This window comes from Toxorhynchites rutilus, chromosome 3 (genome assembly GCF_029784135.1).
Source record: "Toxorhynchites rutilus septentrionalis strain SRP chromosome 3, ASM2978413v1, whole genome shotgun sequence".
Classification (NCBI taxonomy): Eukaryota; Metazoa; Arthropoda; class Insecta; order Diptera; family Culicidae; genus Toxorhynchites; species Toxorhynchites rutilus.
Genome location: NC_073746.1, coordinates 182,809,682 through 182,823,459, shown reverse-complemented (window position 1 = coordinate 182,823,459; position 13,778 = coordinate 182,809,682). Strand labels below are relative to the sequence as shown.

Sequence of the window (13,778 nt, the reverse complement as noted above, 5' to 3'; positions counted from 1 at the left end):
CCCAGATCTGGAGGCGATCAAAGGATTAAAGAAGAATTTTACGCGCAGCTAGAGCGTGAATACGATCACTAGGGTGCCAATGAATGTATGGGAAAAAATCGACCCTGAAATTTCAAAATGTTACCCTATACAAAATGTTCACCACCTCGGAAAAAAACCCTATGCAAAATATCAGCTCAATCGGACTTAAGGGAGAGTGGCGCAAAGCGCTCAAAGTTTGATTTTTTGAAAATCGAAAAAACACCCAAGGAAGGAGTAAAGGAAATCGGGGTTTTCGAAAAAGAAATTTTGATGCCAAATGTCTTAAAATTGCATGAAACGTCGGGATCTAGTGTCATCTCAATTTTTTTTTTGTCAAAAATCGACACTCTGGGTTTTTTTGGCGTCGTGCACAAATTACGTAACGTTAAAAATGAGGTTTTTGGAACTCTTCAACCCCCCACCCTCCTATGTAACAAAAAGTAACGCAAGACGAACCCCCCTTCGTTCTATGTTACGTAACGCTTAGAATCTGTTCGATTTTTTTGGTTTAAGATAACTAGAAGGGCTGGAATCGTGTACGCCAAAAGTTTTATTTTTTCGGAACTCGAAAAATTCGAGTCTCTATACTAGAATACCCTCTTAAGCGGTGCTTACTGCCCATTACAACACGTGCTTTATCATCTTGGCTCACGAAACACACCTCTTTCGGTCTCAGAATCGAAGTTAGGGGCGCGTGAATTTATCCAGGAATAAAGATGGAATTTTGTTACGTAACGACCACGACTTACACACCCCCCTCCCCCCCCATGTCTCATTAATTAACGAAATCTCGACCCCTCTCCCCCCCTACTCGCGTTAAGTAATTTGTGCACGACGCCTTTTCGGAATACGAGACGAAATGTATGGTTTTGGGTACCAATAAAAATAGTCATCTCGATTTTTCATTCGGAACTTGTTGCGAAATGTTGATTTGCATGATAATATACCCTATGCAAAATATTAGGTGATTTGAACTTCATTTATTAGTGTTGCAGAAGTTAAAATTTGAGTTGTTTGAGACCCGAAAAATCACCGGAAATCGGGGTTTTTTTAAAATTCTCATTATGCCTTAAACCTTGCCTTTTTATGTCTTAACGTTGTATAATATGACACGTCGAGATATACAGTTATTTCAAATTTTTTTTTTACAGAAATCGACTTTTCAGACGGAAAAACGACCATCTGGTTACGAAAAAGGGTTATATTTTAAAAAATTACGGTACAACGATATGCTCCTCTTCAATATACTTCCCTTGGCTCCTCTCACACCTTTCCATACGTTTTTCCATTGTTCGAAGCAGTGCTGAAACTCTTGTTTTGTGATGGCGTTCAAAAGCCGCGTCGCTTTTTCCTTCGCCTCTTCTACGGACTGAAATCGGGTACCTTTCAACACGGATTTGATCTTGGGAAATAGAAAAAAGTCGCAAGGGGCTAGATCTGGCGAGTACGGAGCATGTTCGGGTACCGGAATGCTCTTATCAGCTAAAAATTGCTTCACCGACAGCGCGTTATGGGCAGGTGCGTTGTTGTTCGTGTTGTTCGTCACACATGACTTCCGACGCGCCCTACAAACCACGTTCCATTCAAACCACTGCTGCTCGCAAACTACTATAGTGACAAAAACGTGTTTTCGTACGTTTATAGCAGACACTTCAAGCTACCGAACACACTATTCGTTTTTTCCCCCACCCCTCTAAGGCGCCCTCCAGGCGTGCTTTCTCATTATTTAATAGCCATACCTCGTAAATGAAGTTCGAATGAGCTAATATTTTGCATAGATAATATACCATCGTGCAAATCAACATTTCGCAGCAAGTTCCGAATGTAAAATCGAGATAACTATTTTTATTGGTACCCAAAACCATACATTTCGTCTCGTATTCCGTCTCTTGGAAAAAAAACAAAGTTCCAGAGTGTCGATTTTTGACAAAAAAAAATCGAGATGACACTAGATCTCGACGTTTTATGCAATTTTAAGACATTTGGCACCAAAAAAAAAATTCGAAAACCCCGATTTCCCCTTGGGTGATTTTTCGATTTTCAAAAAAAAACTCAAACTTTGACCGCTTTGCGCCACTCTTCATTAAGTCCGATTGAGCTGATATTTGGCATAGGGTGTTTTTTCGAGGTGGTGAACATTTTTTATAGGGTAACTTTTTCAAATTAAAGATGACCATTTTCATTGGTACCCTAACGATCACTGACTGAAGCAAAGGCAACAAACACATCTCTTTGGGGAAAAAGTGTAACCTTTATCGTTTCCGAAAAGTTCAGAAGTTCGTCAAGAAACTGAACGCCTTGTATAAGAGCTTTGAGCTGCGGGTCGAATCGTGAAGGAACAAAGTAGGAGACATTTTGATTGCGTTGATAAAAAAACAGGAAGTGGGTTATATCTATGGTATAACCGCAAGGGTGACGTAGGACTATCGTTGATTTAGAGATCATTTGTTTGAAGTTGAATCTAAATCCATTCTGAATGAATGAATAAATGAATATTTGGGGGACTTCGAAAAGGAGAGCGTTACGTTGGAGGCACAAGGTTTTATGCATCCAATATAGGATACGAAAAACCTTATTCTGAAGAATAATCTTCAGAAGCTTTTCGGCTAACTGTACTTGATTGACAAATCACAAACCCAAATGTATTATATGGATATTTTATGGATAGAAAACATTAAAATAAACTCTTTCGCTTGAATGTAATTTTCAATTCCAAGGGGAACTGGCAGATTATTTTCCAGCAACGGTTAGATATTTCCACATTTTCCTCGATACTGGAAGCCCACCAGTAGTTAATACTAACTCGATAACCAGCTGTTAATAGCACTTGATTGAAAAATATTTGGTCTCAGTGTTACATGGATAGAAAACATTAAAATAAATTCTTTCACATGAATGTATTTTTAAATTCCCAGAGGAACTTGCAGATTATTTTCCAGCAATGATTAGATCTTTCCGGAACTTTCTCGATGCTGAATGACATCCAAACGGAAAGAATTCCGCGCGTGTATGTGTCGATCCTTCGCCGTCCACCTCGTCCAGCACGTTAGGCAACGATGTTGTCTTGTCGATGTCCTCACGAAAAATGAATGCGTCTCACCACCAGAATATCGCTTAAGTATGTTTTGTGTGTGTGATTGAGTCGAGAGGTGTGGTTTACGATGGCAATTTGGAAGGCAATCTAGAGGGGAATGAACTCTCTGAGCTCGGAACTTTCGGCGACTGAGCAATAATCGATTGCGTGCGCATACAATATTGGATACGGAAATATCCTACTGATGGGGAAGAACAATCTTCAGAAGCTTTCCTGCTAATTAGACTTGGTTGAAAAATTACAAAATCAAATGTATTTGGTCGCTGTGTTATTTGGTTAGAAACATTAAAATAAACTCTTTCACATGAATGTATTTTTAAATTCCCAGAGGAACTGGCAGATTATATTCCAGAAATGATTAGATCTTTCCGGAACTTTCTCGATGCTGAATGGCATCCAAACGGAAAGAATTCCGCGCGTGTATGTGTGTGTGTAGCGATGTCTTCCCGGGGAACCGTTTGTGGCATCACTCTCCTCCTGATGGATTCCCTTCTGACCTAAGGTGCACAAACAGGCTCTTGGTGACACCGTTCATCCGCGCTTTCATGATAAACGAAGAGCTTCACCACAACAGCGACAACATGCTCCAATCGCTGTTCAATTAGAACTGAGTGGATTTCCGAGCGCCGCTCGCTTATATACTGATTGGTGATTTCAATAGCCTGTTTTGAGAACAATTTTAAGGCTATTGAAACAAGTTTTTGGATCAAAAAGTAACAAGTATATAACGCGTAGACATTTTATCTTTCGAATGAAGTGATTATCATACCATTTCGTTCAGTTGTTTAGGAGCTATTAACGCTCAAAATCTCGGTCTCCGGCGTAACGCTTTCGGTTTCGAAACTTTGATTTTACACCCCGGTATAGAAATGAAAGACGTAGTCCTACGTCAAAAAGGTGAAGGCAGTACTACGATGATCACCTAAACAGCGCGTAGCTAGAAGACTACACCAGTGCAGAGAACAACGACGATCTGCCTAAGATAAGGTCGTAAGATGGGTTAAATTAAGGAGGCCATTAATCGGCAAAGAACCACAGAGCAGCTGGTAAGGATGGCCTCGCAGCTTAGGGCAGTGTTCTAGTCTAGAAATTTGAAAAAAATCAAAATTTTTTTCCTTCATATTTCTGTAGTTTAGGCATTCAAGAATATACTATACAAAGGGCTTGCCGAAAATCCTATCATTTGCCGAGATAAAGCCATTTTAGTGAAGTGGTATCCTAATCTTATACGGCCACAACAATGAACTTCAAACGCGTTTTTCTCGGAACTAGCTTTTTAAAACTGGCGTACACGATATCTCAAGTTCTACTGAACAGATTCACATCGAATTTATATGGATACAATCTGCAAGCAACTATCTATCGCATGAATCTCTAAAAATTATATCTTTTTAGTTTTAGTATTTTTAAAAAATCGGGAAACGTAAAAAAAATCGTTTTAAACCGCATTTTGTTTTTCAAAGGCCGCCATTTTGTCAAGAAAGATCTTTTTGACTTTTCCGAGGTTCATGCCATAGCGGCATATTTACTGATTCAGAATCTGTTCGATTTATTTGTTTCCGATAACCAGAAAGGCTGGAATCGTGTACACCATGGCACAACTTTTTTTTTTGAACCCCCTTACTTCATCAGCTTGTAACCAGGGTTGCCAACTATTTTTTTTTGAAAAATCAGGGAGAATGAAAAAAAAATATCAGGGAAAATCAGGATAGCTTATATTGGGATGTCCGGAAAGTTCGTACTCATTTTTGAGAAAACAAAAGTATATATTTTTTTAAATGCTATATGCACACTGTTTTGCAATCAATACAGGAAGGTAGCCTAACAATTCTAAACATTATCTAATTATGGAAGCTAATTTGTCCAATTGCGAGCAGTATAGAATGGAATGTATCGTATGGTTGCTTGGTAGAAGCTCACACTACAGAATTCCACTAAAATACCACCTGAACCAGATCATAATTTTGTTTCAGAAGAAGACCGGAGCAGTCGGATTGTTTAAAATGACCCGTTTTCATCACCCGCCACGATTTTCTTAAAAAAAAATACCCCCTAACCCCCTAATATAACTCTTCAAGGGAGGTCCACCAAAATATATGCAGTGTGAGCACCGGTTTCCTATATATATATTTATATATATATATATATATATATATATATATATATATATATATATATATATATATATATATATATATATATATATATATATATATATATATATATATATATATATGCTTATCTCCGTCTCCTCCGTTGTTGTGGTATTGCGCTTCTGTTTGTGTTCCTCCAGTTTCCATCTTCATCGGTTTGTTTAGGATTCCTGCATTCTCGCTTTCGTCGTCGGAGTCCTTATCGCTGCTGCTTAGATTGTTGTTGGCTATCTGCAATCTTTGGCCTATCTCATGATCCTTGTCATGAATGCGTGGAGAGCATGCATCTTCTAATGTTCCCATTCTTTGTTAACAGCCAGTTGCACAGATGTTTCCTTAACCTATATATATATATATATATATATATATATATATATATATATATATATATATATATATATATATATATATATATATATATATATATATATATATATATATATATATATATATATATATATATATATATATATGTATATATATATATATATATATATATATATATATATATATATATATATATATATATATATATATATATATATATATATATATATATATATATACCCCATTTCTAGCGTGGTGCGTCTCACTCGACTCGAGAAATCTAGATAGGAGGGATATGAAACAGGGATACAACGAAGGGAACATTATTAAACGTTGACATCGGCGTTTCTGAGGAACAGATATAGATGAAGTAGAAGATCAGGATCACGGCTACCTCAGATATCTCGGACGGGAATATCCGATTGTCTGCCTTGGGCCCTCAATGCTCTGGAAAGCTGAGAGCGGCCAGCATGAAACCGGATACACGACCAGACAACATGCTCGATGTCGTAGTAGCCATCGCCACAATCACAAAGGTTTTTTGCTGCGAGCCCAATGCGATAAAGATGCGCGTTTAGGTTGTAGTAATTGGACATAAGCCGAGATATCACGCGACTGAAATCACGACCTACGTTCAATCCCTTGAACCAAGCACGCGTCGAGCCCTTAGAGATAATCAAGTGTAACCTACGACCGAACTCATCTTCACTTCATATGCGTTGCCAACTTACGAGTGTGTTGACGAGGAATGTGGAAAAAATCATTATTTGCCTTTCAGAAAGTGTGCTTTCTAAAGCGCCCACCTTAGCTAGCGAGTCCGCTTTCTCATTTCCCGGAATAGATAAACTTTTATTGAGTGAATTGCCTCTATTGAGCTGAGACTGTCTGAAAAAAATAAAATAATGGTCGATGGGCAGTGTTTCAATGATAACTAGAGCATAGTATATCGCACCTATTTCAGCGACATACACGGAACAAGGATTTTTGAGTTTGAAAGAGGCACTGGAATTTTCGAACCCAGTGAACCCGTTTATGAATGAACCGTCAGTAAAGAATATTTTATCAGGTCTAATTTTTCCATATTTTTTCCGAAAATATGTACGGATGATCTGATCTGGGATTCCATGGATTTTTTTGTCGCATGGACAGATAAAAAATGCCAATGGTATTGCAAAAGTATGAGAAGCAAACTTGGTTGGAGATGTCTGGTGAAGGGTATACGTCGTGGGTAAGGTACTCATGATATAATGACATAAAACTTGACTGAAGAGTCAGTTGGAGTAGATTTTCGGAGTTATTAATCACCAAAGGACTCATGATCTTGCAAATGGCTAAGAAATGTGTAAGATAATTCTGTAAACCGAAGAGTAAGCGGGGTGTCCCAAAAACAACTACCACGGAGGATAACGTGACAAAAATTCACGTTCTCGTATTGGCAGACCGCCGATTGAAGGTGCGCGAGATAGCTGAAACAGTAGGCATTTCAGAAGACCGCGTGGGTCACATCCTGCATGAAATTTTGGGCATGAGAAAGCTGTCGGCGCGATGAGTGCCGCGTTTACTCACTCCGGACTACAAGCGCAACCATGAGACCACTTCAGAGCAGTGTTTGACGCTGTTAAGCGCAGTTCGAAGGAGTTTCTGCGTCGTTTCGTGATCGTCGACGAAACATGGATCCACTGGTACACACCAGAGACCAAGGAATGGTCGAAACAGTGGACTTCACCCGGCGAACGTGCTTCGAAGAAGGTGAAGACTGTCCTATTGGCCGGAAAGGTGATGGCCACCGTTTTCTGGGATTCACAAAGTGTGATCTACATCGACTACCTGGAGAAGGGCAAAACGGTCACAGGGCTCTACTATGCCGAATTATTGGGCCGATTCGACGCCGAATTGCAGAAAAAAACAGCCCAATTTGGCGAAGAAAAAACTATGAATGGGTTATACCTATCATATAACCACAAGGTTGACGTAGGACTGCCGTTGGCTTAGTAATAAATTATATTTCTTCAATTAGCAATAATCCCACCTTGGATGTTCCTCATTGGGTACGATATAGCCGCTGCGCAGAGCTATCTTTTGTGTGTATTGATTAAACTAGTAAATGAATGAAACTATTTATGAATTCAATTGCAAACAAATCCCAATTTAAGTCAATTCATGCATTATGGTAGTACTTATCGTAGCAAATAGTTATCAGAATTTTGCATAATCATCATGACGCGCACTCCGTCACAATTACTCTCGTGCGATACACACCGGTTTGATGACTTCCTCCTAGACGCTCGCTCCATAGAAACGACTCTCACAGTGATCAGCCTTCCAGTACACGATCTGAAGTTGCCAGCACACATTTTAGGAAGCGCCCTCCAACCTAACGCAGTTCCAACCCAGTTAGCCCGGTTTATGCACTAACAGCTCTAAATGACCAACAATGATGGGTACCCCCTACGATATGGGTATTGGGTGAAAGGACTATATCAGCAGAAGTCGAATATCGTATTCCGATACCATTTTGGAAACTAACATGGTGGCTTCCGGTTAGTTGAAAACGGCACTAATAGACCGGAATCGAAGTTGAAGAAGTTGAGTTAGACAAGCGTTAAAGCGAGACACGGAAATGGGAACGGAAACGGAAATAAATGGTACGACAACGCTTAACGCTCAAATCCCAAGGCTCAACGCTCACCGTTCAGCGATCAACACAAACGATATTGTCAGTTTTGTAATTTTTCGACATCTACAAGAATATTTAACTCATTTTCCGTACAGGTCAAAACCTAACTGTCCTTTCATAAGCATAGAAAACACAAAACGGCGCCAAAACGCTACAATGAAGGAAGGTGGAAAAAGGTCACCATACAACCAAATTGTCAGCATAATGACGCCTTTCATTTGACACTACTAAGAAACATTCCCGAGATCCAAGGGGTAATCGGTTCAGGGCCACCGGTTGGATTAGGGCAACCTTCCCCTATTTATCGTCTTGACTCAGGAAACACACCTCATTCGGTCCCAGAATCGAAACCAGCTGATCAACATATAGGCGCCCCGTTGATTTATTTAGGAATAAAAATGGAATTTTGTTACGTATCGATTATGGACCATAATTAACGCCCATCTCCACAAGCATCTCCCTTCAAATACCTAGATTCGGTTGATGGGTGAGTCGATGATTAGGCGACACATCATTAATTGATATATCGGATATAGCTATCGGAATAAAACCATTTTTTTACAGCAGTTCAGTATATGTTTTTATTTCAGTTTAAACACGTCAATTTCCGAAACGTTTTTTTCAGTTTTTTCTGCTTCCTCATAATTTTTTTTTTCGTGCTTCGCCTCTTTCTTTGGTCTTCCGAAATTCAATAGGTTCCGATCGGATCAAGCTCAGAACAGTTTGGTGGGTTCATGTCATTCGCCACAAAATCCACAGAATCAACCGCATACCACTATTTCACGGTTTTTGGTTAGTGGCATGAAGCCAAATTGGGCTATAACAAGAGTTTTTGATCACATAAAGCCATTTTTGGAGGTACTCAGTTCTGTAGATCTCGCCGTTTATTGTGTCTTTGGTCACTAAAGGCTTACTCCGTTTGCCACAATTACAAATTGTCTGCCAAATCAGGTACTAAATAAACTTACCCTTACCTCACCCGTGAAGTATTCCTGACCCAGCAACTGCCTAAAATCCGCTTTGATGTAGGTCACATTATCAATAACACAGCACTAGTATTTTGTTAGCCGCTTCTTGTAGAGTTTGCAGGCCCATATTTTGGCAACACTCAGCTGGTGTTCGTCCCGATTCGGTGAGTTCTTCACCTTGCATGTTTTCAATCCGGATCGTTTTTTCTCTCTCTGGACGAAACTTTGCTAAACATCAAGTTTTTTGGCCAAGTCCCGTGTCAAAATGTTCGGATTCCGCTTGAAATGAGCAATGCCGCTCTTCCGTTTTTTGGCGCGTTATTTCCGATTGTCCAGCTTCTAGCTTGTGATCCACTGTCATCCGTTCCTGGAACGTTTGGAGGACCCTTGATATGGTCGAATGATGTAATTTCATCAGTTTTCCATGTGGGTGAATAGAATCATTTCGCGAACGGTTTGCTGATTTTCTTCCGTTTCGACTGAATCTCAATGACAACTACCAACTGAGCGGATGTAAACAAACACTCGAAGGAGTATTTAGGTAAAATTTGGTTAATTTCGATCAAGTATGGAGAAAGTTACGCAAGTTTGAAAATGTCGCAATAATTATCGACTAAAAAGAAATTTTCAATTGAGAAGATCATAACATAAGCTGTCTTGATATGATATTGTTGCCATTACGTGTTTTCTAGCACACTTCAACAATATTCATGAGAAGCTCTCGGGTTGAGGGAGCTATCTATTATCAATATCACGGTTTTTTTGCTAGGAACAAGCGTGATAACAACATGCAAGTGTTATCATTTTCAATTCATTGTGAAGTTGCAATATCAGGTGGCAAATCAAATGTGCGAAACATTCAGTATGTACTCGAATTATAATAAAAGAAAACAAATGAAGCAAAAAGGTTACCGGTCTTGAGGTTGAAAGAAACAATCGAACCAATGCTTTTTTGTGCTGCTAATACAGTCTGTGAAATTTTAATTTTATTACTCGACATATCTTAATTTTCTTCCTTTTCTCTTACAACCGCTTCCAGCTCGAAAATCCACGAAGATGACTTGCGCCGGGAAATTCAAACCAACGTCCCCATGCTTGCTCCGGAAGTGATGGCGGTGTTTGCGAACTCACAAATTTTCCAGGAGCATTCTCCGTCAAAATCCAGTACCAAGAATCCACCGGCGGTCAAATTTGCTTTTTCGTTGGAGCTGCCCTCCGATGAAGCAATTTCACCACGCTCAGAGGATAAAACGGATACGGCGACTTCCGACGCCAAGCGGAAGGAGGACTCGGATAGGCTTCTCAAGCGTCTAGAAGGTAACGATTGCATATAAAAGCACAGACACACACAAACACCTTTACGGTAATTGGGGTGCAATACTACTATCACAACACACTTATGCAGCTGCCGACCAGAATGCATGAATGGATTAAATCTTATTTAAAATTTGGCTGAGCATAACAGAAATCAACGTTAGGAATACGTTATGAATAGATTTCATTGTATAAAACTTATCATTCAACACGTTAGGAGTAACATTTAAGTCATATTGATTCACTTTACGATAGGTTTAACTTAGCATAAGGAATGTTCTTTACAATAAACTTATTGAAAAAAGCATGGAAAGAACGGTTTTAACTAACGTCTTCCAAATTACACTAACAAGGTGAGTGCATTTGTTCTTTTCACGTTGCTTACATTTAATAGAATACATTGGGGTGGTTGGAAGGCATCAACCGCATCATATGTATGTTTCATCTGGCACTTCTTCATTTGTGAGCCTAAAAGCCTTTTCACCATTCCATGTCACATTGAACACATAAAAATTAATCTATGTTTGACAGCACTTGAAAGATGCAACAGATGCAGTATAAAAACTGAATAACCTTTGAAAGCGGCTCAAGCTGTGTGACATGTCTTTCCCTACTCTCCCTTAATTTTTTGATTCTTCTATCTCTTCATAATCTTTTCCTTTTTATTATCTTTTTCTTTTCATTTTTCTTCTCTTTCCCCTTTTTTCGTTTGCTTGTTTTCCTTATTCTTGTTCTTATTTTTCTTCTATTTCTTCTCCTTCTCCTTCTCCTTCTCCTTCTCCTTCTCCTTCTCCTTCTCCTTCTCCTTCTCCTTCTCCTTCTCCTTCTCCTTCTCCTTCTCCTTCTCCTTCTCCTTCTCCTTCTCCTTCTCCTTCTCCTTCTCCTTCTCCTTCTCCTTCTCCTTCTCCTTCTCCTTCTCCTTCTTCTTCTCCTTCTCCTTCTCCTTCTCCTTCTCCTTCTCCTTCTCCTTCTCCTTCTCCTTCTCCTTCTCCTTCTCCTTCTCCTTCTCCTTCTCCTTCTCCTTCTCCTTCTCCTTCTCCTTCTCCTTCTCCTTCTCCTTCTCCTTCTCCTTCTCCTTCTCCTTCTCCTTCTCCTTCTCCTTCTCCTTCTCCTTCTCCTTCTCCTTCTCCTTCTTCTCCTTCTCCTTCTCCTTCTCCTTCTCCTTCTCCTTCTCCTTCTCCTTCGCCTTCTCCTTCTCCTTCTCCTTCTCATTCTTCTTTTTCTTCTTCTCTTTCGCCTTTCTTCCTTTTCTCTTTCTCGTTCTTCTTTTTCTGCTATTCCTTCTCCTCTTTTTCTTCTCCTTCTTCTGCTTTGTTTCCTTCTTCTAGTTCTTCTCTTATTCCTTTTTCTTCTTCTTCTTCGTATTCTACTTTTTCTTCTCATTTTATTTCTGCTATTTTTCATTTTTCCTTCTTATTTTTCTCCTTTTCCTTCCTCTATTTCTTCTACTTCTTTTTTTCTTCTTTTCCGTCTCTTATTTTTCTTCTTTTTATTTTTTTCTTTTCCTCTTTTTCATTTCCTCCTCCTTCTTCTCCTTTTTTCTCCTTCTTCTGTTTCTTCTTTTTATTCTCCTTCTTTTCCTTCTTCCCCTTTTTCTGCTTCTTCTCCTTTTTCTGCTTCTTCTCCTTTTTCTGCTTCTTCTCCTTTTTCTGCTTCTTCTCCTTTTTCTGCTTCTTCTCCTTTTTCTGCTTCTTCTCCTTCCTCTGCTTCTTCGCCTCCTTCTGCTTCTTCTCCTTCTTCTTCTATTCTTCGACTATTCTCCTAATACATCAAATTTCGAAACTTCCTTCTTAAAACTTTGCATTCTTTAGAATCTCATTTACGTTATCATGAGTTATCCTAAATTTCATATTCTCACTCTCATTTTTATTTTTATTTTTTACCGAGCAAATATTCATCGTTCATCTCGTCACTTCTTACTGCAATGAAGTAAAGCGCGAAATCTTCCACTATTCCACAGGATCCCAGCAGGACATCCAGCTGAGTCGGTTCGGCACAACCACTATCCCAGCGATCGTCGAAGAGGATCACGACGACGAACTGATTCTTCGGCCGCCACGGAGTCTAGGTAGTACCGAGGCATCAACTTCGTTCGGTGGATCAAACTTCGCCATCGGAAAAAAGGTATCCCATCTGCAGGCAGAACAACCGTACTTCCCAACCCGTCCAGCCAGCGAGAATGACATCTTCACCATTTCATCGACCAGTAACTACAATTCGATCAGCATGACACCAGAGGTGCCCGCGATATCGTTTACAAATCTGCCCAAAAATTACCTGGAAACCCCAACGGTGGAAAAATACCGCGAATCGGTTAGCTTATACTCGATTCAAACGGCAGTCAGTTCCGGAAAGCCGGACTACTCAATGCCTCGATATTACCGTAAATCAGATCTTATCCTGAACATGCCCGACCGGAGTAACACCCGGTTAGACGATAGCAACTTTACTTCCTCCGCCACTTCCATATCATCGGTCCCAGTGAAGCAGGTAGAGAAAAGTAAGCGACTGAAGAACATTCGAAATGCGCTGCCTCCACTTAATCTGCAGCTTATACGGGGAAATTCTTCCGCCAATCTTAGGGAGAAGGAAGCGAAGGAAAAACTTAAGAAAAAAGACAGTATTAGATTATAGTTGAGAGAGCGAGACATACTTAAATCACCGGAAGCAGTGCCACGAAACAGTATGATTCGATATACTTGATTTCATGAATGATCTGTAGATACAGTACCAATTGGTGGTGGTTTCATTACTTACTCTTTTCGGTTTTTATTCGTGTTTTACTTAGCGTATAAGTCATCGAGATATTGTTATCGGTTTTTACACCAGTGTACTTTAAGACTCTCGTGCCAATGCTGTTAAAGAATGGTTTATTATTTTTGTATACAAAAAATCAACTTGTTGCTTATAATAAAATTATATTCAATTCGAGACAGAAATCTACTTTAGGATTATTCAACTCTACTTAAATCGGATCGTTGTATAAAAATAATAATATTTCAACTCAAGGGTAAGTTATGGCGCAATCATACACGATAAAGCTAAATGTCGTTTGTGTCTTGAATTAATTGTGCGTATATCACATATTTAAATAAAAATTATCCGAAATAAATGCATGGTCTTAATTCTTTGAGATTTTCTACCGAATATTGGATAAAACATTCTGTCCGGGAATTTGCATTTCTCAATATTCCCATTTTTGATTTTTTTTAAGTTGGTACTAA

At 39.3% G+C, this 13,778-nt stretch overlaps 1 protein-coding gene across 1 annotated transcript in view; it reads left to right on the top strand.

Annotated features, from left to right (window-relative positions):
• The window catches only part of LOC129773710 (uncharacterized), a 68,329-nt gene extending 54,836 nt beyond the window's left edge, over positions 1-13,493 (top strand). Inside the window, exons 5-6 of the mRNA XM_055777353.1 lie at positions 10,280-10,557; positions 12,515-13,493. Coding sequence (XP_055633328.1) covers positions 10,280-10,557; positions 12,515-13,188 — 952 coding nt within the window. The 3' untranslated portion in view covers positions 13,189-13,493. The remainder of the gene's footprint in view (positions 1-10,279; positions 10,558-12,514) is intronic.
• Positions 13,494-13,778: the final 285 nt, after the last annotated feature.